General features: G+C 38.8%; 1 protein-coding gene across 2 annotated transcripts in view; it reads right to left on the bottom strand.

Moving 5' to 3' along the window:
• Nucleotides 1-13,955: 13,955 nt before the first annotated feature.
• LOC139940988 (small ribosomal subunit protein mS39-like) overlaps nucleotides 13,956-27,421 on the bottom strand; it is a 38,191-nt gene continuing 24,725 nt past the window's right edge. For both annotated transcript variants that reach the window (XM_071937394.1, XM_071937393.1), the window contains 5 exons: nucleotides 26,694-26,762; nucleotides 26,164-26,205; nucleotides 25,322-25,385; nucleotides 19,989-20,083; nucleotides 13,956-15,401 (listed from right to left, as the gene is read on the bottom strand). In XM_071937394.1, coding sequence (XP_071793495.1) covers nucleotides 15,344-15,401; nucleotides 19,989-20,083; nucleotides 25,322-25,385; nucleotides 26,164-26,205; nucleotides 26,694-26,762 — 328 coding nt within the window. In that variant the 3' untranslated portion in view covers nucleotides 13,956-15,343. The remainder of the gene's footprint in view (nucleotides 15,402-19,988; nucleotides 20,084-25,321; nucleotides 25,386-26,163; nucleotides 26,206-26,693; nucleotides 26,763-27,421) is intronic.

The raw sequence follows: 27,421 nt of genomic DNA, 5'->3' as shown, positions 1-27,421 counted from the left end.
CAACTTTATCAGTATCCGACCAGTATTATTACGTCACAGATGTTGAGAGACGATGCACGGTGACAAAACACATGTACACTTTTTAATTGAAAGCCGTGAGGCCCACAGCACTGTGAAAGAACATCAAGTAGAAAATCTTAAACAAACTGACAATTATTAAAACATTGAGTGATATTTTTAAACTTTAAAGAAAACACAGCACCTGGCGAATTCTACTTTGCTAGACCATTGCCACACGCGAGTTGACCCTTTTTCAGCTTCCTTTCTTGTCACGAATTTCACAAGGATAATGTTTCTACCACGACTGGCAGAATAACTCACTCGTTAACGTCTCAACGTAAAACCTTATTCACGAGTGCCGTTTCAGATAACTATAATTGCTGTAGTGCGCCCTCTGCCAGATATAATTTTCAAGTTTGTGCAGTCTCTAATGTGAGCAATCAGATGTCAAATCGTGTGAGACTAAAACACCAATGCAAATAAAATCACACGTCGATTTACATAATTGTAGCTTATCAAGGCGATGTTTTGGGTCAAGTCGACTTATAGCGAGACAATTTTGTCTAGAATGCGTAAAGGGATGTCTCCCCTTATCATTGATATATATATATATGTATATATATATAGAATACACAGCTCTTATATGGTAATCCAGTCATCTGTCTCAAAGTGTTCGCTGTAAATATTACAGGTAAGCCGAGCCGTTTGGATTATGTAGGCCTACCAATTTAAATACCAACTTGTAAGAACCTGCAAGATGATGCAACAAAAATCTACAGCCAACAATACAAGAAAACACTGTGGCAATAACGAGTGCATATATGAGTTATGATACGTGCATTGCACAGCACCGGGACCTACGGACCTTATTGATAACGTCCCTCCAAAAGCCGAAGATGGTGTACCGCTCAAAGACACAGAGACCAGGGAGCAAACGAACAAGAAATGAATCCGCTGACAACATAACTTGAGTCCGAAGAGACCACTCGACCACTACACTCCGCCGATCTCATGTAGGTGCTAACGGACTCTAAAATCTCCCGGTTCAGAACTTGTTGCAAATTCAATGTTAAATTGAATCAAAATTTTCACAGATTGTTAGGTTATACATAATTATGTTGTGATACACCAAGTGTACTGGTCTTTGACAATAAGCAAAGGTGCCCATTGCTTTAAAACAAATGATGGAGACATTTGCACTATCTTTGGGAGAATATTAGATGAAGGGAAACTTGATTCAAGTCCCGTTCTCGTGTGAGAGGTACACAAAACAATAGTTGCCTGGCGAAGACACGGGATTGGGTCTTGAGTCAAGTCTAGCTTTAGCCCGACTAAAACTCGTTTTTTTCTGACAGGGAAAATTGTAATCATACACGATCCACTCTTCATCCAGGCACCTCGATAAATATTCTACATTCTAGATTGACCTTTGGATGACCTCATACATGTCACCTGAGGTTGACAATTAATTATGCAAAGGTGAGACGAGTCACGGTTGAAGTGCAATCACATGATATAAAAAGAAAATATCTGACCAACCTATACCTATTTTATTACATCACCAATATTTCCACAGCAAATTTGACAAATTTGGAAACCTGTTAACCTTTTTTTGACATCGCTTGACCTACTGAACTGTCACTATCTTTGGACCCTGCATGTTCATTTACCCCAAACAAGAAAAAAAAAAAAAAACTAAATAAATAATGATTGTCAATATCGTAAAACAAACAAGTCGGAGTTTATCGTATTCAAGTATTGTTGTTACAATTATTTTACTACAAACCGAAACAATGGATTTAAAGTGATCATTGTATTCTGCTTTCTAAAAATCTTTCCACTATCAGTTCATAACGAACGCTTTGTACAGCCCAAAACGTAAAATCCTGTGCTGCGTGTCCCTTTAATGTTGATCCGGACTGATTTTATCGCGCGGACCTCAATTAGAGATCTCCAACCCAGACTATCAAAATAATGGCATCAACGAATGAATGATACAAAGCCTTGAAATATTTGAAACTTTGCATTGTGCAATTGAAGTGTGCGGTGTCACCATGTGTAATAACCTTGTTTCTCTTTGTCTACCACCGGTTTTTTTTTTTCAGAACCAATTGTTCTCATTATAGGGAGAACAATCTAAACAATAAAATAGTAATCTTGCGGGTACAAACATTGTGTGACAGTTATAGTTTTTTTTTTTTTCTTTTTTTCTGTTTTTTTTTTTTATCCACACCATGCAAAGCGTCAAATAATTCAATTACTATTCAAAAGATATTTCCACATTGTGCTACCGTAAAGCTTCACCTATAATGAAACACGCGCTGTAAAAATACAAAAACATTTGAAGCAAAGGACTACAACTTCCGTCCGTTTTGGGGATGGGTGAGACGTTCCCGAAACACGACTATTGCTAATGAGAGTAGCCGATGGGATTTGCTCAATCTTGAAATTGAGTAAAATCACAAAATGCGCACTCACATCCAGAAAGATTGCCGCTTGTTTGTTTTCTAAACTGTATAAAGTTAGTGGAACAAAAGGAAAGACGTCAGTTTTGTTTTTTGACTCTGCTATAAGTCCCACATTTTACGAATACCCTTTGCAAATAATACAGAAAACAAAACTATACCATGTTCGGTATTTCATGCCTTACCTAAAGTAAAATTACTTTAAAGTGTTTTCGAAACTATGTTTAAACAATGTAAGAATTACTTTCAGAAAACTAAAGCACCTTTATGAATGAAATTTTCTTTTAACTTTCTCAACCGTGTAAGCATAGCTATTTCAAAACTAGTTACACTGTTTTGGGGTCATATCGGTGATTGTTTTCAACTAGCATCTTTTACACATATTTCATATATCCGTTAAATATTAAACAAAAATACAAGTGACAAATCTATGAAAAAAAAAAAATCAACACCATTAACAAACAAACACACAACAATAGCAATTCAGATAATGTTGCCGTGGAATGAGTAGAAAACTGCTATCTTTACAAAATACAAGTGACAGATCTATGAAAAAAACAATAACATTAAAGAAAAACACAACAATAACAATTCAGATAATGTTACCGTCGAACGATATGGTTGGGATCAAATCTTTGGTAGTCCATTATTTCCTGGTCCTTGAGAACGGTAAATTACTTCATTGATAACCTAAATCAGATCAGAATATCGCACTTGAGAGTCAAAATAGAATAACAAAAGTTTGGCTATAAGACTTGTCTCACAGTCGCCTGTGAGAGATAGCCATGCGAGTTTCGTCGGTGCTTGTCGCTGAATTTGTTGTACACCTCATGTGGATTTTTAGGCAAATGACTGACTATCGTCTCTACCGTTACGTCAGGTAACGCGATTTATTCCTGCATATAAACAAAGGTATGCGTCCTGTTTTGGTTTTACGCCAATCTTGCGGGTTTTGTTGTTTGCTATGCTAAAAAAAACTTTAACCATGTTCAGCCTTTATAATGTTCAACCTAATGACAACCTGTTGGGATACTTGACTTTAGGAATATGTTTGGTGGTTTGTTACGGTAAGTTATTTGCATCAAATGCACAATACATGGAGTTTATCTAACAAGCAGTTGATGTGAAAACGACATAGGGGAAAAGGGACCAGGAAAGGATCATCGCAAGTTTCTACGGACTCCTAGATATCGCACAGAAAAATGACATAATTGAATGAAAAAAGAAACAAGTAATCGAATTATTCAGAACATTGTGATAAAATCATCACCTCTATTAAAAAAAAAATTGGTGTTCGGCCTGTAATTCTAAAAAGATTCCCTTTTTTAAACTGGGGAAAAAATCCACCTATATACATGCTCAAAAATGATTCCACATTACGAACAAACAAAATCGGCACAGGTGCGGTTGACGTCTCAATCACAACGAAATGAAGCAAGGACAAACGAAACAAACCGTTTCCAGCAGATCTTGTCTTACGTTCAAGGAACGACCAGACCATTTGTGTCGTTGCTTCCTTCAGATAAAAGGGGATACTTTACGATTATGGTAGCAACGTTAGCAAAGCCGTATCAAATTAGAGGGTAAACTATTTTTATTTTTTTTATTGTTTTACTTGTTTTTTTTTGTTATTTAATAACCATATCTTTCTTCGTTTTATCTTCCATGTTTTAACAGGATTGGATACTTCTGTGGAATGTCCGAGTGAATCTTGGGAGCTACCGGTCCCTCTCTACAACTTTGGGCGGTCTAAATCAGACTGTAGGTCGGCAGCCAGTTGCCGAGACCAACCATGCCTAGCCGGAGAAAGCTGTGAGTGTACGCCCACTTGTGGACTGCGCTGTGGTGAGTCTGTGGATACGCATAACATGCGATTTCACCAAACTCTTTCGAATTATGATTTATCTTAGAACCTAGGACGAGTTAAAATCCGTATCCATAGACGTTAGGACGTATTGAACCCATCCTAAGTTCCGACGGGTTACTCATCCTAACTCAAGATGGGATCAATCCAAGCGTTTCGTAAAATAGGCTGCAGCTTTACCTTTCGAAAAGTCAACTGAACATTAATTCGTCAAATTTAGCCAGAAAGTGAAACAATGCAACTCATCACGTTTGGTGTATCCATTTTAAAACACATTATGATGTGGGCACATTATAAGACATTATGGATAGACAAAAACAGGTGTTTCTTTATTGATAATATTGTACGGGACGCCTATTGTTTGACAACTCGACGGTTCATTTGGCTGCTGCTGCTGCTTTTGCTGTTGTGTTGTTGTTGTTGCTGTTGCTGTTGTTGTTGTTGTTGTTGTTGTTGTTGTTTCGTTGTTGTTGCTGTTGTTGTTGTGGTCCTTTGCATGCAATGCAGTTTGTTGTCCCAAGTTGTACATAATGTCTGGTGTATAACATGGCCCTTCAATCAAATGTCTTATCGAAGACAACACACGTTAGGCACGTATTCTTTACTTTCAACAATTTAAAGGCAGTGTGAACTATTGGTAATTATTTAAATAAATGGTTAGCATAAAAACTTACTTGGTAATGAGCAATGGGGAGCTATTGCTAGTTTAAAACATTGTGAGAAACGGGTCACTCTGGAATGTTTAGAAAGAGGTAATTTCTCCCCCAATCATTGAAAGACTTCAGGCTTCAGTCCAACTTATCACAGATTCATTATTTTATTTATGCAAAGATATATGGGATACATTAAGTAAGAATACTGGTCTTTGAAAATGACCAAAGGTGTACAGGGGTGGATTTCACAAAGGTAGTCCTAACTTAGGACTTGTCCTACGCAATGCTAAGAGATGGGACCAGTCCCAAGTTAGGATGAGTTAATGGTCCTAACTTAGGACCAGTCCTATCTCTTAGCACTGCCTAGGACTATAGTCCTAAAGTAGGACTACCTTTGTTAAATCCACCCCAGTGCCTTTTAATAATAATGTGAATAAACAAATACATATTTCGTGCACGCCCACAGAAACAATATGTCCCACGGTTGAGCCAACATTTAACATGCTCGGAAGGAGATCTGGACCGTGTGGGCAGCCAAAGTGTCAGCCGGGTTTAAAGTGTATTCACCGGTTCAAGGAGTGCCTCTGCGTCGCTGGTTGCGGTCATCGATGCCTCGTACGGCTGCATTCTGAGCCTGCTAGGACCCAGATCGCAAAGAAAGGTAAGTTCTTTTGAAGCATACTTTAGTTACATATTTTTTTCTCAAAGTGCTCACTTATTATTTATCCGGTACTACAATTTCAAACACTGGGCATACAGTGGAAACATAATCGTTAAACAAAAATACAACAAAGATGCTATCGTTTGTGGTTCACTCAATATCTCGACCCTCGCAGGTCCCAATTTATAAACCTAAGTCTAAGAGAAGAAAAAAAATAAGTACCTTGCTCAAGAACTTTCAACATAATCTTGTCAAGGTACATTGTAAAATAAAATGTTATTAACTAAAAACACTCGATAAGATGCAAGATGGTATACGTTTAAACTAAACTTCAACTTCAACTATATTTACTTCACAGTCACAATTTGCTTTGCTTTGGTAATAATCGGTACTGTTTTTCTTCAATGGATTTGGTTTCTATACTTTTGCGTGGCCGAGTGGGTCATGAGCACCGGACATCAGAGTGTGGGTTCAAGTCCCAGTCTTTACATTCACTTTTGGTCCTTTTAAGGAAGACCTTTAATGCTGCGTCCTTCGGATAGGACGTAACGCCGTTGGTCCCGTGTGTTGTGTAATGCATGTAGGCCTATAATATCTCACGGCACTCATCGCAAAGAGAAGAGGTTCGCCCCGATGTCCTAAGTTTGAATGGCAGCATGTTGCGTCACATCACCTTGTAAACCATTACATTGTACTACGTAAAGGAATAGGTCTCATACTTCAAAATGTAGCTCAACAAGACCTTGTATAAACGAAAATATATTTAATACCGGAGCGGTTTAGTTTAAATCCTTTTTTTCAGCGCTTCAAGGTTAGTCTCTATATTAATTTTTGGTTTTTACCCATACACCGATGTGTGTTGGCACTGTATACTCAGTACTTTCCCGAGTCCTGTGAATACCACAGGCATAACACTCGGGTGAGATTCGAACCCACGACCCTTGCAATTCTAGAGCAGTGTCTTGCCAACTAGACTACCGAGGTTGCCCGGTAGCTAGAGGTAGTTGAATCCTATGTTTTGACAGCGAGTACCGCATCGATATAGTCTCTATGCACAAGAAGTTGTATAAATCGCATATGAATATTATTTTGGGAACATGTACTATTTACGAACGTCTCACGGACAATATTTTATCTGTAATCCTATACAGAACCATGCGAACTTTCTGGACGTGATGGGCGACAGTTTCTATGGAGTGGTCTTAGGCTAGAAATGTGCAGGGGTTTCAACTCATGTAACACAAGCACAGACTGCTCGGAAACACAATACTGCAAATGCAACCAAATATGCGGATTGGTCTGTGTGTCCAGACCAGACACAAAACAACAATCAACCATGCAAACTAGGCCTACTGCCAGCACTACAATTTCAGGTAAACCACGTATTTGGTGTTGAATAATATTTCGATATTATGTGTGAGCACTCTTAATATAATATTTCGAGCGCACAGAATATTATTTCGTGTCCAGGAAATACTTTTAGTGAAAACAAACCCACCATATCAATAGGCAACGTTGTCACCATCTTGGTCATGTTGCTTGTATCCAATATCAGTAATGAATACTAGCATCCATTGTACAAGAAGGAACCAGACTATTTCTCTCACATCAAAACTCGGTTCGGATGAAAAAAAAGACTTTAAAGGTGTCGAAGTAAGTATCTTGTCAGAATAAAGGATATCACTGGGCAGTCTGAAGCAGTTTAGAGACCAAAGCTACATCATTACAATCTTTTGAATCTTGTGTAAACTCAAAATACTTATCAATTGAAAGATCATATGTTGCCGTTTTCGTTCAAGAAGTTCTTTAAAACGAACATGAAAAATCGTCTCCGTTCAACTTGTTTTCTCGTTTTCGATAAACGAGAGCTTTTGTACTGTCTAATAAATACCACTTACCCCAACCGCGGTGAAGGTACACGTTTGGTAATTGTCAAAGACCAGTATTCTCACTTGGTGTTTCCCAACATAAGCATAAAATAAAAAGCCTGTAAAAGTTTTAACTAAATTGGTCATCGAAGTTGCGAGAAAATGATGAGACAAATAAACACTCCTTGTTGGACGAATTTGTGTGCTTTCAGATAAGAATAAAATACTTCTGGCTAGAATTATTTTATTATTTTAGTGAGAAATTACCTCTTGCTCAGAATCTATATGTCACTTGAGAGGGAGTTGTTTCTCACAATGTTTTATACTATCGACAGGTCTCCAATGCTTGTTATCAAGTCAGTTTTTAAGTTAATATTTGTTTTGAGTAATTAACAAACGTGTACATTCCCTTTAAAGACAGTGGACACTATTGGTAATTGTCAAAGACCAGTCTTCTCACTTGGTCTGTCTCAACATATGCATGAAATAACAAACCTGTGAAAATTTGAGCTCGCTTGGTCGTCGAAGTTGCGAGATAATAATGACGGAAAAAACACCCTTGTCACACGAAGTTGTGTGCGTTTGATTTCGAGACCTTAAGTTCTAAACTTGAGGTCTCGAAATCAAACTCGTGGAAAATTACTTCACTTCAGAGGGAGCCGTTTCTCACAATGTTAAGTACTACCAACCTCTCCCCATTACTCGTTACCAAGTAAGGTTTCGTGCTAATAATTGTTTTGAGTAATAACCAATAGTGTCCACTGCCTTTAAGTGAAGATTATTCACTTTATGCTCATCTCGCATGCAATACTTGATTGGTTAATTCCCATACAGAACCATGCGAACTTTCTGGACGTGATGGGCAACTTTTCCTCTGGAGTGGTCTAAGGTTGGAAAGCATGTGCCGGGGTTTCCACTCATGTAACACAAGTACAGACTGCTCGGAAACACAATACTGCAAATGCAACCAAATATGCGGACTGGTTTGTGTGACCAGACCAGACACACAACAGCAATCTACTACACAAAGTACTGTCATCACAACAAATCCAGGTAAATACTTTATTAGAAGTAAATTGATTGGATTGTCTTCCTCCATGGTTGGATTAAGACAAAGAGCTCTGCCAAAAACAAATAGTAGAGACATCTTTATTGTGTTGTTCATTCTAAAGCCGTAAACTGACGCAGCCAGGGCCCAATTTCGGCTAAAAGCTGCTTAAGCAGAAAACATTGCTTAACGAGCAGGATACCTGCCATAAATTGAACATGTGATATGGTATTCAGGCTGGTAACCATATTGTTTTTGTAAGCACAATTATCTTGTGCTTAGCCACTTGTTGTGCTTATAGTAGCTGTATGAAATTGAGCACATGTGATAACGAAGGATGCACCACACTAAATAGGCAAAGTATTGTGCACCAAACATTTTTTTATTTTTTTTTTAACCCACAATTTATTTGAAACAGTAACATTTGTGGGGTCATGCAATTCAAAGATCGAGTAAATTATAGCAATCTATCACAATCCGGGTGCTCAGTGCTTTCACTATTGAGGAGATTTGATGAATGAGGGCGTTAAAGTTGGTCTCATTTGACATGGGAACTTGAGGAGTGCCTCACGAGAACTTTTCGGGTGTTATTTTCTGCGGGAATAAGCACAAAATACTAAAAACGGCTGACCTGCCGAAAATTGACAAGAAAACTGAGGTTAAGTTGTCTGAAAATATATTTGATTGGTTTCCAAGAGGCTGAGAGACTTTAATTACTTGTTGGGTATTTGTGACTATTTATCATTAATTTTAGCATTGGTTGTTATGTGAAGTTATTTTGAGTGTTGCAACCAGAACATAATGTTGAACCTTGGCCGGTAAACGTCTTGCTTACTTGTGCTGCGCTGACGTAAGCAAACAATATCTTCTTTTTTGTTTACAAACTGCTATACCAACTTAAGGTAAATATAGTTGACAATTTTTTTCTCAAGAACTTCCTCTCAAACGAACTCAATTTTCCCGTCATTTTCGCTCGATACCTACGACTAATAGATGCGAAGCAAATTATTATCTATCGTCTCATGACGATGACTAGAGCAAGCTAGTCGAAACTTTGAGACACCAATTACGAACTCACTCCGCGGTTGTGAAGCTCAAAACAAGGAGTCCCTCGATCCACTAAGTCTAAAAGTAGTAGAGTAGTCTCGGCCGATTTCAGACCTTCCGCCCAGGTAGTAAGCAGGACAGTTCTTTTCAGAACTGACAAGTCTCCGGAATTCCGAAAATCTACTCCGCAGTAGTAGAATATGAAGCAAGACAGGTTCTCAAAAGACTATAATCTACCTGGCAAGTAGATACACACATGGTGTTACCGCAAACCAAATATTGATACCTCACCATGCAATGCCCCAAATCCCCTATAATATTATTTACATTTCATGTATTTTTATGTTAACCAACAGCCGCTGGAACCGCCACCTTTTCGACCGCGGGGAATACTGTCGAAAGCACGGGGGAGGCAGAGAGCCCACGAAGCCCTCGGTGGTCGGTGTGTAATCTCTACAAACACCGTAGGGTATGCGGCAGTGACGGCAACACGTACCGGACACTGTGTGACTTTAGAGATAGACGGAAGGGTGACGTGTACGTGCAGCATCGGGGGTCTTGTCACGCGAAGCCTAGTCTCTCTGGTGTGCACGATGGAACGAGGTTTGGATGCAATACAACTTTACAGCGAGGGGACCTGTTGAACATCACCGATTCTGCTGGTGAGCGTTTTCGAAACTGCGGCTTAAACGCACAGGATTAGGGCACCTTAATCCGAAGTCATTGTACGTAGCAAAACTTTTTTTATGAGGGGACCAGTTGAACTTCACAAATCTTATTGCTGAGCGTTTTCGAAACTGCAACCACTTTTATCATAAGCCATACCATACAACACTGGGGGTCTTGTTACCCAAAAGCTACTTTTTCCGGTGCGCACTATGCAATGAAATGTTGATGCAATACAACTTTGCAATGAGGGGATCAGATAAATCTCACTAATCCTGCTGTTGGGCGTTTTCGAAATTGCGGCTTACGCATAGAGCTAGCCTGTTATCGTTAGCCGTTGAAGCTTGTCTCTCGACAGAAGTATACTACAGTACTGTGTACATAACTGAAACGTTATAGAGTCAAACCCACGATACAGTTTTGTTTCGTTATCTTTCTCAGCCCCCCCCCCCCCCCCCTTAGGAGAACACAGTAATTGGCTGTCGTGGCACTCCGAAGCTTATTCAAACACAATATCAAACTCTACCCTAGCAGGTACCGATGTATACGCACTTACAAGAAGTTAATTTCGCTATTTGTGTAACACTCTGCAAAAGTTATACTTCCGAACTCAGAAAAAATACTGAGTATACAGTGCTTACACACAACGTGGCTAAAAACCAAAATTGATATTCTTTATCCCTGATGCAAATTTAACATCTAATAAATCGTTTGCAGTTATACATGCTGCTAAAACAAAGGTTTCGAACTGCCTCTAGCTACCACGCAATCTCGGTGGCCTATTTGGTATGAAACTGCTCTAGAATTGCAAAGGTCGTGGGTTCGAATCCAACCAGAGTAATATGACTTAGATTTGTTCACAGAACTCGGGAAAGTAGGTCTACTGAGTATACAATGTAATACACATCGGTGTAAGGGTAAACAAAACATGTATTTGTATTTAACAATAAAACTGCTTCCGTTGCAGAGTTCCAACACGTATGTACAAACAGCACAGTTCTGTTTCATCACAGTGAAGCAACAGAACTAGTCCGTCATCTCTGTGAGGATCCTAGACCGTGCGAGACTAACTCAGATTGCACAGGAAAGGACGAGATTTGCCTTTGTGTTACATTAACACATCACGAAAAAGCAGGTAGGACATCAAACTGTATGTAGCCTACTACATGTATCTATTTTTTTGTAAACATGCTGTTTATTTTTGTATAAAGAATTGCCCAAAATAACCACCAAGGAATTTTCTTTCACTGGACAACATGATACAATTAAATTTAGAGACTGTTCCTGTATAAGATCCCATGTCATCCCTTCATCTTCTTCTTTGTCTACATCTTCTCCTTTTCCCTGCCCGTGATTGCCATTCCATTTATCTCTATTCCTTGCTGTTTGTGTCCATATTGTTCCTGTATAAGATCTTATATCATCCCTCCGTCTTCGTCTTTGTCTACCTCTTCCCCTTTTCTCTGTCATTGGTTGCCATTCTATTCATCTCTATTCCTTGCTGTTCTTGTCCATATTGTTCCTACAAAAGATCTTATGTCATCCCTCTATCTTCTTCTTCGTGTGCCTCTTCTCCTTTCCCTGTACTTGGTTGCCGTTCCATTCATCTCCATTCCTTGCTGTTCTTGCCCATACTGTTTCTGCATGGGATCTTCCGTCATCCCTCCATCTTCTTCTTTGTCTGCCTCTTCTCCTTTTCCCTTTCCTTGGTTGCCATTCCATTTATCTCCATTCCTTGCTGTTCTTGTCCATACTCTTCCTGCATAAGATCTTCTGTCATCCCTCCATCTTCTTCTTTGTCTACATCTTCTCCTTTTCCCTGTCCTTGGTTGCCATCCCATACAACTCTATTCCTTGCTTTTCTTGTCCATACTCTTCCTGCATAAGATCTTATGTCATCCCATCTTCTTCTTTGTTTGTCTCTTCTCCTTGTCCTTGTCTTTGGTTGCCATCCCATACAACTCTATTCTTTGCTTTTCTTGTCCATACTGTTCCTGCATAAAATCCTATGTCATCTCTCCATTTTTTTATTTTTTTATTGTCCATGGTTGTCAATCCATTAGTTGTGCTACTGCTATCCATCTCTTGTCAGTTCTTCAGCCAGTGTGTCCAGCCCACCTCCATTTAGCCTGTGTGTTATTTTCCTTATGATGTTTGAAACACCAGTTTCCATTCGCGTCTATGTACATACTGTGATGAACCTCTCCCTGTATAGCTTCTAGTCAACTCATTCACAATATTCATTTTCTCTTTTGTACAATACTGTAACATTCTGATGTCCCCTCTCTCAATGCAGCTGTTGAAGATGAACTAGAAGATACCACCCAACCTCCTGACTCATCTACCTCATTTGACATTCCGGCAACAAACCCTCATCTGAACCTCACCGGTACCCTAACCACAGGGTCACCTCAAACTACTGCCTAGAGGAGAGTATCGTAACCTCATCATGCACTGGGTGTCATCTGAACAATCCCAATGGTAAAAACCAGCACCCTGATTTGTTCCCTCTTCTCCCGATGGGGGACCTGACATGTCTTGCAGCCAACATGGCCAGTACTCTTCCTACACCGATCCATACCTCTTCACTCAATGGGGATAGCAATGCCCCGTTCAGGAGAACCTTGGATAATAGGCTTTGCTTTTAGTTAGCATTCTTGGCAGGTTCAAGGTGCACTTGAAGGACAGCCTCTTACACCAATGGATACACTTCTACCCCAATTGATACCTCTTCACTCAAGGAGGATATCAATACCCCGATCAGGAGAACTCTGGATGCATGTACACTTTGCTTTTAACCAGCACTCTTGACAGGTTCAAGTTGCGCGGCCTCCTACGTCTCAAATGGAAAAATGTCTACCCTGATTCAAACCCTTATCCTCCAATGGAGGTATAAAGGTCCCCAATCAGGACACCCTGGATGACATAACATGCTTTGCTTTTAAACAGCACTCTTGGCAGGATCAAGATGCACAGCAGTGACAACCTCCTACACCTACATACGGATAAATGTCCACCACGTTTTGAACACTTACCTCCCAATGAGGGTATAAAGGTCCCCCAAACTGGGGAAACTCTCCTTAACATGGAACAAATCAATGTTTATTGCAAATTAATGTAAATTTGAATACACTCTTCCGATCAAGAGAGATTATTACCTTAGGGGGAGGGGAGTCTTGGCCATTTTTCATAATAAACTAATCAAATTTGAATTTGTAAATTCACAAATAATTTTTTTTTTTTTTTGTACGGCAGCTTAGTTTTATAACGCCCTCTTAAAAAGAAAATACTCCCTCTCAAAATAGTGAAACTTATTAATAAGTGGACTATCTAACACCAAGTTTTGTTTTTTCAATAACTGCTTGTTTATTTCGTGTTCATTAACAAGCCACACCCTTACTGTATGTAATTTGTTTTCCAATTTGTTAACCATTGAAACCTATTCTGTTCTAGAATGCTATCTGTACACTGTGTGTATGTGAACATAATGCCGTTATATATGAAGTGGTGGCATTTACTAAATAACAATACCATCAGACTGTCTCTAACCATCGGGCTAGCTTGTGGTCTAGTGGTAAGAAATCTGTTGTGGCAATGCAAAGGTTGTTGGGTTTGAATCCCATCTACATTGTATGTTGTGATTTGCTTGTAGATTTTTGTTTCACGAAGTTTAGGATGAGTAAAACCAATTAATAACCATCAATTGGTTAAAACAAACAATATATTGGATCTCTGTTGAAATTATAACCTAAAGGCAGTGGACACTATTGGTAATTACTCAAATGATTATCATCATAAAACCTCACTTGGTAACGAGTAATGGGGAGAGGTTGATAGTTTAAAACATTGTGAGACACGGCTCCCTCTGAAGTGACGTAGTTTTCGAGAAAGAAGTAGTTTTCCACAATTTTGATTTCGAGACCTCAAGTTTAGAACTTAAGGGTCTCGAAATCAAGCATCTGAAAGCACACAACTTCGTGTGGTAAGGGTGTTTTTTACTTTCATAGTTAGCTTGCAACTCCGACGACGAATCAAGCTCAAATTTTCACGGGTTTGTTATTTTATGCATATGTTGAGATACACCAAGTACGAAGACTGGTCTTTGACAATTACCATAGTGTCCAGTGTTTTTAAGAAAAATGTCCTACAGGGAAGGAGAGGGACGACGAGGTAAAGATAAAAAGTATTCTTGTGTATATTGGTTATGACGTATGCTACAGAATATATTTGTGTTTGGTTCGAATCCCATTTGTGTAACTGCTGGACTCGGTGACACAATTGGTGAAACATTCCTTACTATTTTTTTAAGTTTGACTTTTGTTATTTTGGTTAGAATCCCAAAGCAGCTTTTGATGGTATAAAATCACTGTGAGAATCATTTCACTTGTGTGGTTATGTAAAAAGTATATCAGGTTTTTATGCTGACAAATATGAAACTGAGAAGTGTTACTGACAGTAATGTTTATCAAAATGTGTATTTCAATTGAAGATTATTTTTTTCGCATAGACAAAACCACTCCAGATTTTCAGCAGTATCTCAACCACCTTTTCTAATGAAAGTTTCACAGGTTCATTTTTAAGGTTTGTTATCTACAACAAGTAGGATAGACACAAACGGTGGGTTCCAATTACCAAACTTATACAGTAGATGGATTGCAATACTCTCCTCGTGCGCCATATTTTATGAATTGTGCTCACGTGAAGAGCTACCATTGCCCGAGAGTCACGCGCAGCACGTACAGTCGTGCACTTTTCCAGTGTTACTACATCAAAGATGGCGGTCAATGACAAGTATTGTTCTATGTAGATCTGACAAATTATTATATTTTTGATTATTTTAAAGACAACCAATGCGGACAAGTATACTCCAACATACTCAGGAAACTTAAAAAAAAATATATTCAAACTATTGAAAGGGAGTATTGAATCGTAAAGTTTGTTTTTACTTGTTGGTTTAAGTTAAGACTATCTTTGTGAAATCGACAACTGATTCGTTGGTTTTGAAATTCCAAGTCTAATTAAATCTACCTTTACAATGAAGAAAACTTGTTGGGGTCAGTGAGGGTCAAGGTCAAGGACTTCCTTTTATAGCTGCATCATCCTCTGACAAGATGTCATCAATTCTCTTTCTGAAAAAAAAATTCAAAATCAAAAATGTAATCAAAAACCATTGATGACATGAGCTGACACTTGACCCCAAGCAAAGTCCTTTTCAACAGCTTTATGACAACACAACATACTTTCAAGTCAACACATTATAATAGGCGACTTTCGTAATGGTTGGTGGCAGCAGACTCTGCCAGGTAAAATCCATTGTTCTCTGTAATGTGCGCATGCTCAGAACTCGGTAAACAATGGACATTTACCTGGTAAGTCTGCTGCCACCTAGGGTTGGAAAGTCTCCTAATAGTGAGCGCGCATCTACCCATTGAAATCAAACAATTTATAACAGAAGGGATCAAGGTGTTTTGACAGAGAGAGGACATCATTATGTCACACTCAATCACAAAATCAACGAGGACAGGAAAGCAGTAGAAGAACAAAGAAGAGTCTCCAACCTCTCCAGTTGGCAACCTGCCAAGTAAGTGTTGGTTTACAAGAGTGTACTTGTGGGTATTTTACACAATAGAACAATGGACCCCACAACTGAATTCTTTGTTCAACCTGGAGTGGATTTCACAAAGAGCTAAGACTAGTCCTAGATGTATAATCAAGAAGGGACAAGTTAATCACCCGAACTTGGGACTAGCCTTAAGTTTGTAATAACTTCTAAAGAGTATTATAACACCCCTTACCAATATTCTGCCTATTCATTGGTTTAGAGCGCGTCACATGATATGTCTTAGTTTTGCTAGACGACGCAATGTGATAGTGCATCGGTTTGCCGTGCGCTAGTCATAGTTTTAATTATACATCTAGCACTCGCAGCAGTCAATATTTGTATACTAGGACTAGTCCTGAGGAAGAACTTTTCGTTAAAATTGACCCCAGGACCTACGCCACAAGAGAATTCTTTAGAAAAAAAGGAGTATTAGAAAAACAATAGCAGAAAGTATACACATTTCGAACAGGGGACCGATTACAAAAGAGATTAATGAGGTCCCTGGTAGGGTGGAGGTCCCCCATATTGAAGAAAACAATGGGAGCTGTTGTCAAAGTACAAACTAAAGGGAGACAATAGGAGTTCCCCGAGTGCAGATGTTTAATATGTGTGCGCTCTGTATTGTTGTTTATGTACAGTAGCTATTGTGAAAGCCTCAGCTTAAAGGTACTGGACTCCTTCAGTAGTCGCCAAGGACCAGTATTCTCATTTGGTGTATCCCAACAAATACATAAAATAAACAATCTGTGAAAATTTGGGCTCATTGGTCCTCAAACTTGTGTATTAACAAATATTTATGCCTGAAGTCTTTTAATATTTGAGTGAGAAATTACCTCTTTCTCAAAAACTAATTAACTTCACACAAAGTTTACTACTATCGACATTTCTCCATTGCTTCAAGCAAAGAGGTTTTTAAGCTAAAAATTATTTTGAGTAACTACCAATAATGTCAAGTACCTTTTAAGTCAAAAGTATACCTTTCAAAAATACACCACTCAAACATGGGGACCAAATAACAATATATTGTGTCGTGACCGAGTGGTTTTGGGTATCAAATTAAGTTCTGATGGCTGAGTAATCAGAGTGTGGGTTCAAATCCCGGTCAGATACTTATGCACTTGACTTTATGTAAATGTATAAATAGTTGCTTCTTATCACGTAGGGAGTAAATGGGTACCTGTGAGGGTAGAGATTTCCTTAATGTGTAAAATTAGCAACCTTTGTGCTACAATTTGGCTGCCGGTGCTGCATATTCCTAAGGAGTTGAGATGGTGTCACAAATGCTTCAGGCCCAATGGAAAGGGGCAACAATGGTGTAATGTGCTTTGATACAGTGCTCATTAACTAATGGCTAATAAACGTATCTTATAGGCCTATTGTGGGAATCCAGTGTTTCCAAACTAAACTTGGGACTTGCAAGATCTGTTGGTGTGTAAAGCTGTGTTCCCATTGAACTTTTTGCTCGCTGCCACGCGGAAAGTTAGTGTGATTGGCTTGGGTGTAATTCTACTGAATGCGCTTTCCACCTGAACTTGTATTCCGCGGCATTTGCGTAGCGATTTACAGCATGAATGCCATAGTTTTACAGCGCAGAGCTGTTCACATTGGACTTTTTGAAAAGCGACCCTGTTAAGTTACTGTGTCTTCGGCGACCACTTTCGTCCTGTTAGCTTTACATCATGTGTCATGGTACATGTTGTAAGTTGACAGGGAGGTCAGTTCACCATGAGTTCTCATTGGATTAAATTGTTTTCATTCTACAGAAAAGTTGTGGTTTTTGACCCCACCCCCCCCCCCCACAAAAAAAAAAGAAAAGTCCAATGGAAACAAGGCATTAACATGGAATGGCCTAGAACAATGCAGGAGCATGTTATCAATGGTTCACAATGAGAGGCATACAATGTATACCATAGTCCAGAGTTGACTGTAAGGACAGGACGCTGAGAAAGCAGTAAGTCACCTATGTACATGTACTGAGCATGCCCAGTTTGCGCATAAAAACACGTACATGTACCTCTACGTGATTAACGACTCCGAAAAAAAAAAATTCTCTCGAAACTTAAAGGAACACGTTGCCTTGGATCGGTCGAGTTGGTCTTAGAAAAGTGTTTGTAACCGTTTGTTATAAATGCCTATTATTAGAAAGATATTTTAAAAGTAGAACATAATGATCCACACAAGTATCACTCAAAATTGCAGGGTCAAACACGGTCGGCCATTTGTGGGAGTCAAACTTTTAACTCCCATAAATTGCCGACCGTGTTATTTCGCAAAGTTAAAGGAAAACCACGAGGCAAATATGTGTGGATCATTGTATTCTACTTTGAAAACATCTGTCCAATCATCCTGCATTTTATAACAAACGGTTACAAAACACTTTTATAGACCAACTCGTCCGATCCAAGGCAACGTGTTCCTTTAAAAGAAGGTAACTTACTGTGTCTACAGAGCCAGAGATAACAGATCTAGGTTATTTTTCTGAAGAAAAAACTTTTCTCCACAACTTTTTTAGTGAAAAGGCTAACTAACATACCCCTTGCAACGCCGCCAGGTTAAACAATAGAGGCACTACATGTATGTGAGCTGGTGACATTCTATGCAAGGGTACATTAACACTAAAATATATGCCATGTATGAGCTGTAACCATGGTCAGGTTTACCATGGTTACCAGTTTAGGTTTTCTTTTATTTTTCAATGTAAATGTAATCGTCAGTTTTCCTTTAAACAAGACGTTTAGCTCCACGTTGATGTAAAGTTCTACATGTATTGTGATCTGCAAACTCTTGCAAATTGATGTCCTACACTTAAAAATCTGGTGCCACACCCCCCCACAAAGATAATGATAAAAATAGAGCGACTGCAAACCATAGAGTGTCCTAACTTTCTGCTAAGCAAAGGTTTGCTGGATACCAGTTACAGATACATGTGGTACACATGCCATGATGGTTTGACTGGTAACCTCATTCGTTGTGCTAAGCTAGATTTCATTGGGCTTGGCTACTTTTTGTGCCAAAGCAGCTCTATGAAATTGTGCCAAGATTGTACATTTATTGCGCAATTGTACTGATTAAGACACACCATGTGACCTCATAATGACCTTTGTGAATGTTCATCTAGAACCAATAGACCGTATTGAATAAACCCTTTGCTTCTATGAAAGTCGCCATCTTGTACGACAAACCGTAAGTACGTCTAAATGCAAACATCAAAGAAGCACGCAGCACGCAGCGTTCTCGGTTTGATTTGTACGGCGCAAGCACGCACACACACGCACACATACGCCTTGCTGTAGGGCAGATATTTGATAGGTGACGTCTGTTCAATACGGTCTTTAAATGTAAGGATGTTTGTAGCGATTTACATCCCCCCCCCCCAAAGGGAGTCTCAAAGCGCTTCCAACATTATAACCCCTGGTCACTGTGCCATTTCATTAATTCCTTAAACCATCTCAGCTCCTGGGGGAGAATACAGCCTGTGCTACAAATTATGCACTACAGGCTAAACCAATCAAAAGAACCATCTTTGCCCTGACAGGTACCTCGGGGTCGAGGCAATCACAGTGTGTCTTGCTCAAGAATACATGTGTAACGCCGCGATTCGAACCCACACTCTGCTGAACAGAAACACCAGAGCTTGAGTTCAGGGGCTCTAACCACCCGGCCACAACACCCCGTAAGGTCTAGAAAGAATGCACTCATCCAACAGCTAGAGATTGGTGAAAAAGCTCAATAACAGTGAAACTGACAGAGATCCAAATTTGGCAAATTTCCAGAAAATTTCCTGATTATTTACAAATCCAATGGTTGACCTTAAAACTAAGTTGATTTTAATCGAGTTGACATAATCTTTCATACCCGACATACATCTGTCTTCGAAAAACAAAACAATTCATCATATTTTGGCCTCAAATTAAGCGATTAACCTGTTAAAATATATGCAAACAGATAAGCATTTAGGAACATTTTATCAAAAAACGCAGAATCAAAGCGCACCGCTATCGCCGAGTAGGTTCCCAGTGTTTTTAGTGTATGGGACCAAAAAATTGTTATCGCGGTTGTTGTCTTTCGGAGTGTACATCGTATGATACCCTGACTACATTTGATGACAACTTACCTTTCCAATGGGTGTAGTGTGAATTCACCTTTGATCCGGTCGGTAATTTGCAGAGTGAGGGTGGTGCTAACGTTCGAGACCAGTTGCAAACAGTCCTAGCAAAGGAAGAACAAAAAAATTGTTTTGAAGTTGAGTTAAGTCTTTCTTCTAGAACATCATGAAAACACAGTCTGTATTTGTTTTTTTACTGTGGTTTGACAGACTGAAAGCTAAAGCCCCCACACAAGCGTTTAATGCTTTGAAGTTACCACAAACAAGACCTTAAATTAACACGGCTTAAACTGGGCCCCTTTTCCGGTGCCTGCGGAAAAAAATCGCAACTCTTAACAGATGGGCACTCTTCCAAACTTCATAATACCCTTACATGTACATGGGATTAGAAGGATTGCACAAGACGTCATTGACGGTGACCACCATCTGTTGATGACACATGCAAGCGTGAAACGCTAACAATGGCTGAGAGTTGCGCGGAGCAGCGCGTACAAGCAAAAAAAAATTCAATTGTTTATAATCTTATAATGAATTTGGACTAACATGACTAAGGATCACTGATCACTTAAAAGAAGTAGGAGCCAAATGGCCCAACTTGAGAAGTCTGTCGACTCCCAAGTGTAGAAAATATTACAAGGTTAATCTTTTCTACAGAACAATGCAAGTTGTGGAAAGAAATATTTATCATACATTCAAAGACAAACATGACCATGCTTTAAAAGGTTGTATAAGATTGGTTTTTGTCAACATAATTGTGATTAATGTGAAATGTTGAGACCAATTTAAGAACTGACTCCACGGTAGTACAATAATCACGATCCTATAAGCTAAAGTACATGTAGTAGTCCCTGCCTATTTTCTTTACGATCCGCACGGGTCAAAGTTTTGTCTCCCATAAAGGGCCGACCGTGTTATTTCGTAAAGTAATAGGAAAACCACCAATTTCGAGGCATGGATCATTGTATTCTACTTTAAAAACATCTTTCTAACCATATGCGTTTTATAACAAACGGTTACAAACGCTTTTTAAAGACCAACTCGACCGATCCAAGGCAACGTGTTCCTTTAAAGGTGACTAAACTTTGGGGGCAAAAACGAGGTCAAAGGACTTTTTCGTTTCAACTTTGCGACCTACATGAGTTTTTATTTTTTAAACAGGGATAATTTAGTGAGGATAAAATGTTCCAATGGCATGCGCGAATTGCTGGAAACTTGTTTTTTTTTAAATATTCTTTAAGGTTAGAGAGAGGGAGACCCAAGAGGATTGGGTTATAAATACTCAAAGGGTGAAAAATAAAAGGACAGATTATTAAAAGGACAATTACTATTTTCACTTCTGCAAATTATCAATATAAACAATGAACTGATGAACAGGCCAATTAACAGAACCAGGACTCTGTCGAAAAAAGAACAACGCTGTCAAAAATTTGCTGCCCGGGGACCAATCTGCGATACACAATTTTGGCCCGAATCCAAAATTGTTTCTTTTGTTCTTTTGTTGATTCGGAAATGCTTGTACCTTGATTTGATACAATGTAGCTACTTTGAAGAGCATGTGCTTCCATTCATCTGATTGGCTGTCAGTTTTACTGCTGGGTGACTTCTTAAAGGCAGTGAACACTATTGCGTATAACTCAAAATAATTATTAGCATAAAATCCTGCTTGGTAATGAGTAATGGGGAGAGGTTGTATACACGTAGTATAAAACATTGTGTGAAACAGCTCCTTCTGAAGTAACGTAGTTTTAGAGTCTACTAAAGCCTATAGAGTCTACTTAAAAAAACACGTTGCCTTGGATCGGTCAAGTTGGTCCTTAAAAAGCGTCCTGTAACCGTTCGTTATAAAATTGATATGGTTAGAAAGATGTTGTTAAAGTAGAATACAATGATCTACACAAATATGCCTCGAAATTGCGTAGTTTTCGTTTAACCTCGTCGATAAACACGGTCGGGCATTTATGGGAGTCAAAACTTTGACTCCCATAAATGGCCGCCCGTGTGAGTTCGCGACGTAAAAGGAAACCCGTGTAATTTTGAGTGATACTTGTGTGGATCATTATATTCTACTTTTGAAACATCTTTCTAACCATATGCATTTCATAACAAACGGTTTCAAACGCTTTTCATAGACCAACTCGACCGATCCAAGGCAACGTGTTCCTTTAAGCCTAACGGTACATTTACAAACACATGTAGGTTAGCTGTAAGTTGTACTCAAACAATTTGTCCTAAATATCATACATGCCAATGCTTATCACAAAGTATAAAAATCAGCACTCTAGGTCTAATATGGCTGATGCTGATAATTATGGTCAGCTTTTATCTAAATAAGGGTACAAAAACAAGTTCCGGCAATCAAACCGGATTCAGAAAAAGTTCATTAACCTTTGTTCTCAATCAAGATGTGCGTTGGTTTTTATTTGCAGAGCCCCTGATATTAAAAGTACACCTGAATAAAACAAACCTATAGAATGGCCTTTGAATTCCAAAAGATAATTTTAGCCAAGGATGTATCTTTAAAGGAACACATTGCCTTGTGTCGACTAACATAGTAGGCCAATTATGGAAGACAAATGTTTGCCTCCCATAGAGGGCCGACCGCGTTAGTTTGCAAAGTAAAAGGAAAACCACTCATTTCAATGAATTTCAGGGCGAATTTGTGTGGATAAGTGTATTCTACATTTAAACATCTTTCTACTAACCATATGCAATTTATAACAAACAGTCACAAATGCTTTTCAAAGACCAACTCCACCGATCCAAGCCAACATGTTCCTTTAAAGGCAGTGGACACTATTGGTAATTACTCTAAATATTTATTAGCGTAAAACCTTACTTGGTGACGAGTAATGGGGAGAGGTTGATGATATAAAACAATGTGAGAAACGGCTCCCTCTGAAGTGCCATAGATTTCGAGGAAGAAGTAATTTTCCACGAATTTGATTTTGAGACCTCAGATTTAGAATTTGAGGTCTCGAAATCAACCATCTAAACGCACACAACTTCGTGTGACAAGGGAGTTTTTTCTTTCATTATTATCTCGCAACTTCATCACTTAATTGAGCTCAAATTTTCACAGGTTTGTTTTTTTATGCATATGTTGAGATACACCAAGTGAGAATACTAGTCTTTGACAATTACCAATAGTGTCCACTGTCTTTATAGCACTGAATACGTTTGGTAATTGCCAACGATTCTCACTTGGTGTATCCCCACATATGCATAAAATAACACATCTGTGAAAATGTTGACTCAATTTGGCATCGAAGTTGCAAGAGAATAACAACAGAAAAACATCCTCGTTGCAAACAGAGTGGGTGCTTTCCTTAAGGCCTGAATTCTTTGAAGACATGATGTATCTGAGTGAGAATTCACCTCTTTCTCTCAAAAACTGCGCTACTCTAAATGTTTTATACTATCAACAGCTCTCCATTGCTTGTTTTGGTAATACTCAGAAAGTTCTTATGCTAACAGTTAATTTGAGTAACTACATGTACCAGTAGTGTACAGCAGCCGATTTCACGAAACGCTAGGATTACTCCTACATGTATCTTGAGTTAAGACGAGCATGGAAGGATTGTAACCCATCCTAACTCAGGATGGGTTCAATGCATCCTAACGTCTATGGATACGGAACTGAACTCGTCCTGAGTCCTACAAGTTAGGAAGAGTTTGGTGAAATTGGCGGCAGTGCCTTTAAAAGTAGAGCGTTGTTGTGTACACCTTGTCTATCTGTACTTGAAAATATCTCACGATATTATCAGTACATTTTATTTGATGATCATGGTCGAACCCTTTGTGTTAATCAGAGACCCACATGATAAGCGCACTGTCTATTTATCACAATGCACATAAACAAAGGAAAGTCTGGGGTCTGTAACAGCTTAAATTGAGTAACAACTGGACCTAAAACAAACCTACATTTTGTCATCACCTACTTCAAAAAGTGTCAAATCTATAGCTGGGTAAACCAAACTCGCAAATGACAAAGTATTGTGGGCTAAGTCCAGCGCAACCTTTGGCTCTTCATTTTTATTTTCAGTACAGAGCATATTGAATTTAATATTCATATTTTCCTTTGGCAGTTTGGACTCTTGTGTTTACTCTGCTATCGCACATGGGCAGAACAGCAAACCAAAACATATCGGTTTATCTTTGATGTATTATGTAGTAAAGTGGGCTTTCTGAACTTCATGGCTTTGTTGCGCTTACGATCACTATTCTTCGCTTGCACGCCAAACGCCGATTTTCTGCCCTAGTGTAAGCTTAGAATGCCCAAAACGTGGAGTACGCAGGAACACAAACCAAAATTCCTTGCTAACCTGTGAAATACACATGCGTCAAGCACAGAGTTCCCTGCTTCTGTAAGCCCCGAATCTGTGCTTACGATCACCATTCTGACCTTGCACGCCAAGCGAAAATTTTCTGCCCTAGTGTAGCTGCGTAAGCATCAAGTGCCTATAGTAACGTGGAGTATACAGGCACACAAGCCAAAGTTCCCCGCTAACCTGTGACTTCGGCTTGGCATAAGCACAGAATTCCCTGCTTCTGTAGGCACTGAATCTATGCTTGCGATCACCATTCTCCGCTTGCATGCCAAGCGACAATTTTCTGCCCTACTGTAAGCTTAGAATGCCCAGTAACGTGGAGTACATGTACGCAGGAACACAAACCAAAGTTCCCGCTAACCTGTGAAAATTTCCTGCTTCCGTAAAGCTAAGAATCTGTGCTTACGACCACCATTCTCCGCTTGCACGCCAAGCGAAAATTTTCTGCCCTAGTATAGTTGCGTAAGCATAGAATGCCTCGAAACGTGGAGTTCCCAGGTAAACAAACCAAAATTCTTTGCTAACCTGTGAATAACGCTTGGCATAAGCACTGAATTCCCTGCTTCTGTAAGCGCAGAATCTGTGCTTACAGTGGCTTGCACCAAAAAACAACAGCAGCTGCAAGTAGCTCATACCAAAATGACTGAGAACAAATGTGTGGGTTCGAATCCAACTCACGTCAATTCTTTGCCCAACCCAGAAATCATTCGAAAAAATTTCTACTCACACATACCCAGTAAGTTTGAAATGAAAAGTGACGTCTTGATATGACAGTTTCCAATTAAAAAATAATACTCTAATTTCTAAAACAAAAAACTGCAACTAAATGTAAGTTCTCATTGTTTTTTAACAGACACATTTACTGTAAAAGTGTGTACAAAAACAAACCAACAATGTTAGCCATATACAGACATGGAGTGATGATCAAACAGAAAGGAATGGTCTCTGCAAAGATACACGAAACTGCTTTTCCACGAATGTAAAATTTGAAAGAGAAAAAAAAAAAACACTTACGATTGCCTTCTTGCTGTCTCTTGCTACAATGCATGCCTCTACATAGTCCTCAAGAAGAACATTGCTGAAAGTCAATAACAAAGTATCTTAGAATATTAATGCTTGTACAAAGAAAATATACAAACTGTAATTTTACTGATCGTAAAAAAAAAAAAAATTATCATAGAATATTACTGCTTTGAAGACAAAACAACTCAGACATAACCATGGAGTTATATATAAGAACTAGAGGGCGCACTGGTGATGCTTCATGTAGCACAAACGTGGCGGGACAGCAAGGAGACATGAGTGCGCCATTCTGTATGCGCGTTGAATAAGAAACACGCGTAGGAATTTGTGTTTATTGGACGCTACACGATATATAGAATGGGAAAACACAAATAGGCTACATTTTAAAAACTAATTCATTTTTAAAGACAGTGGACACTATTGGTAATTACTCGAAATAATTATTCGCACAAAAACCTTCTTGGTGACGAGTAATGGGGAGAGATTGATAGGGAAGTGCCATAGTTTTCGAGAAAGAAGTAATTTTCCACGAATTTGATTTCGAGACCTCAGATTTAGCACTTGAGGTCTCGAAATCAACCATCTATTAAACGAACAAAACTTTGTGTTTGATTTTTTTTCTTTCATTATTATCTCGCAAGTTCGATGACCGATTGAGCTCAAATTTTCACAGGTTTATTTTATGCATATGTTGAGAAACATGTACACCAACTGTGAAGGCTACAAATGTAGTCTTTGACAATTACCAAAAGGGTCCACAGCCTTTAAATTCAAGATCATGGGTAGATATTTTCAGTAGAGGTATCTTATTTTTCAGAGTAATGAATACTTACCTCGGCACTAGGTTTTCTTGTTGGAAAAGATCCATGACATCCCTGATTCATAAAAATTAAGAAAATAAAATCAGAGGCAAAAGTCATCAAGTTGGCCGAGGTAGAAATAAAATCATGAAGGCCCAGTAAAGTAACAAAAATATAAAATCATGTAAAAGTAGCGATTGACAAAACCTGGCTAACCACTGACATGACGTACAAACTTTCTCGTATGGAAATTTTGTAAGAAGCTTACTGATCATAAAAAAAGGTCAAACTAGAGCCAATCAAGTCTGAACATATAAAGGGGCGCCTGTGGTAGCCAGCCACACACACCCATACGCATGACCTGAGATCGAAATTGTTTGTTTAGTCTGGAGGGTCCGCAGAAACACCCACACCAAAGGAGAGAACCAACCCACAACTCTACTCACATACAATAATGGCCTTTGCCAGGTATCAAACAAGAGCAAGAGTGCTGAGAGGCAAGCGCTTGCACAAGCTACCCAAAAAATGCTGATGTATATGTACAGAAAGATTGTGTGTCTTACCATGCATGCTGAAGCTGGCCACATTTGAGGCAAACCATTACAAGGTGTGTCAGACTCCTGGAGTTCCATCTATAAAACAACAACAAATTTGAATAATAATAATAATAATATAATAATAATAACAGCATTTATAAAGCATTTATAAAGCGCCGTATATCAAAAAAATTGATCAAAGGCGCTGAAATATATGTTACCCACAACTCAATTCATGGATTGTTTTTACCCTTCAATGTTTTCTTAGATATTGTTCTTTGTATTTCTCTACCACACGTTATAGATGTCTTCTTAGTTTGGGCTTACATTTCAATGCATATGTTATTGTTTGTGATTAGCTCCACAAGCACTTTGATGAATTTGTGTGCTTTATAAGTTTTCATCAGTCATACTTAGTATCATTTTATTATTATGCTAACAGTGAGACGTAGGTAAAAAAGAACAGCATATGAATACCTTACCAACAGCTCGATTCATGCTATCAGCGAGACATAAACTATTGCATTGGCAGTAGTACATGTACATGTAGCAGAGCTGCCAAATATTGCATCTTGCAACCAGGGACATTTTGCACAACAATCAGGGAAATCTTTAGAATTACATTCAACATTGTACTGTCCCTTTGGTAAAGTTTTTTTACCATACGTTAGGGGATTTGTTTTAATTTTTTTCAAAGATGTACAGGTATTGCTTGGGTTAGTTGGTTAAATGCACTGGACACGTTTGGTAATTTA

This window comes from Asterias amurensis, chromosome 8 (genome assembly GCF_032118995.1).
Source record: "Asterias amurensis chromosome 8, ASM3211899v1".
Lineage (NCBI taxonomy): Eukaryota > Metazoa > Echinodermata > Asteroidea > Forcipulatida > Asteriidae > Asterias > Asterias amurensis.
This window is presented reverse-complemented; position numbering and strand designations above follow the sequence as displayed.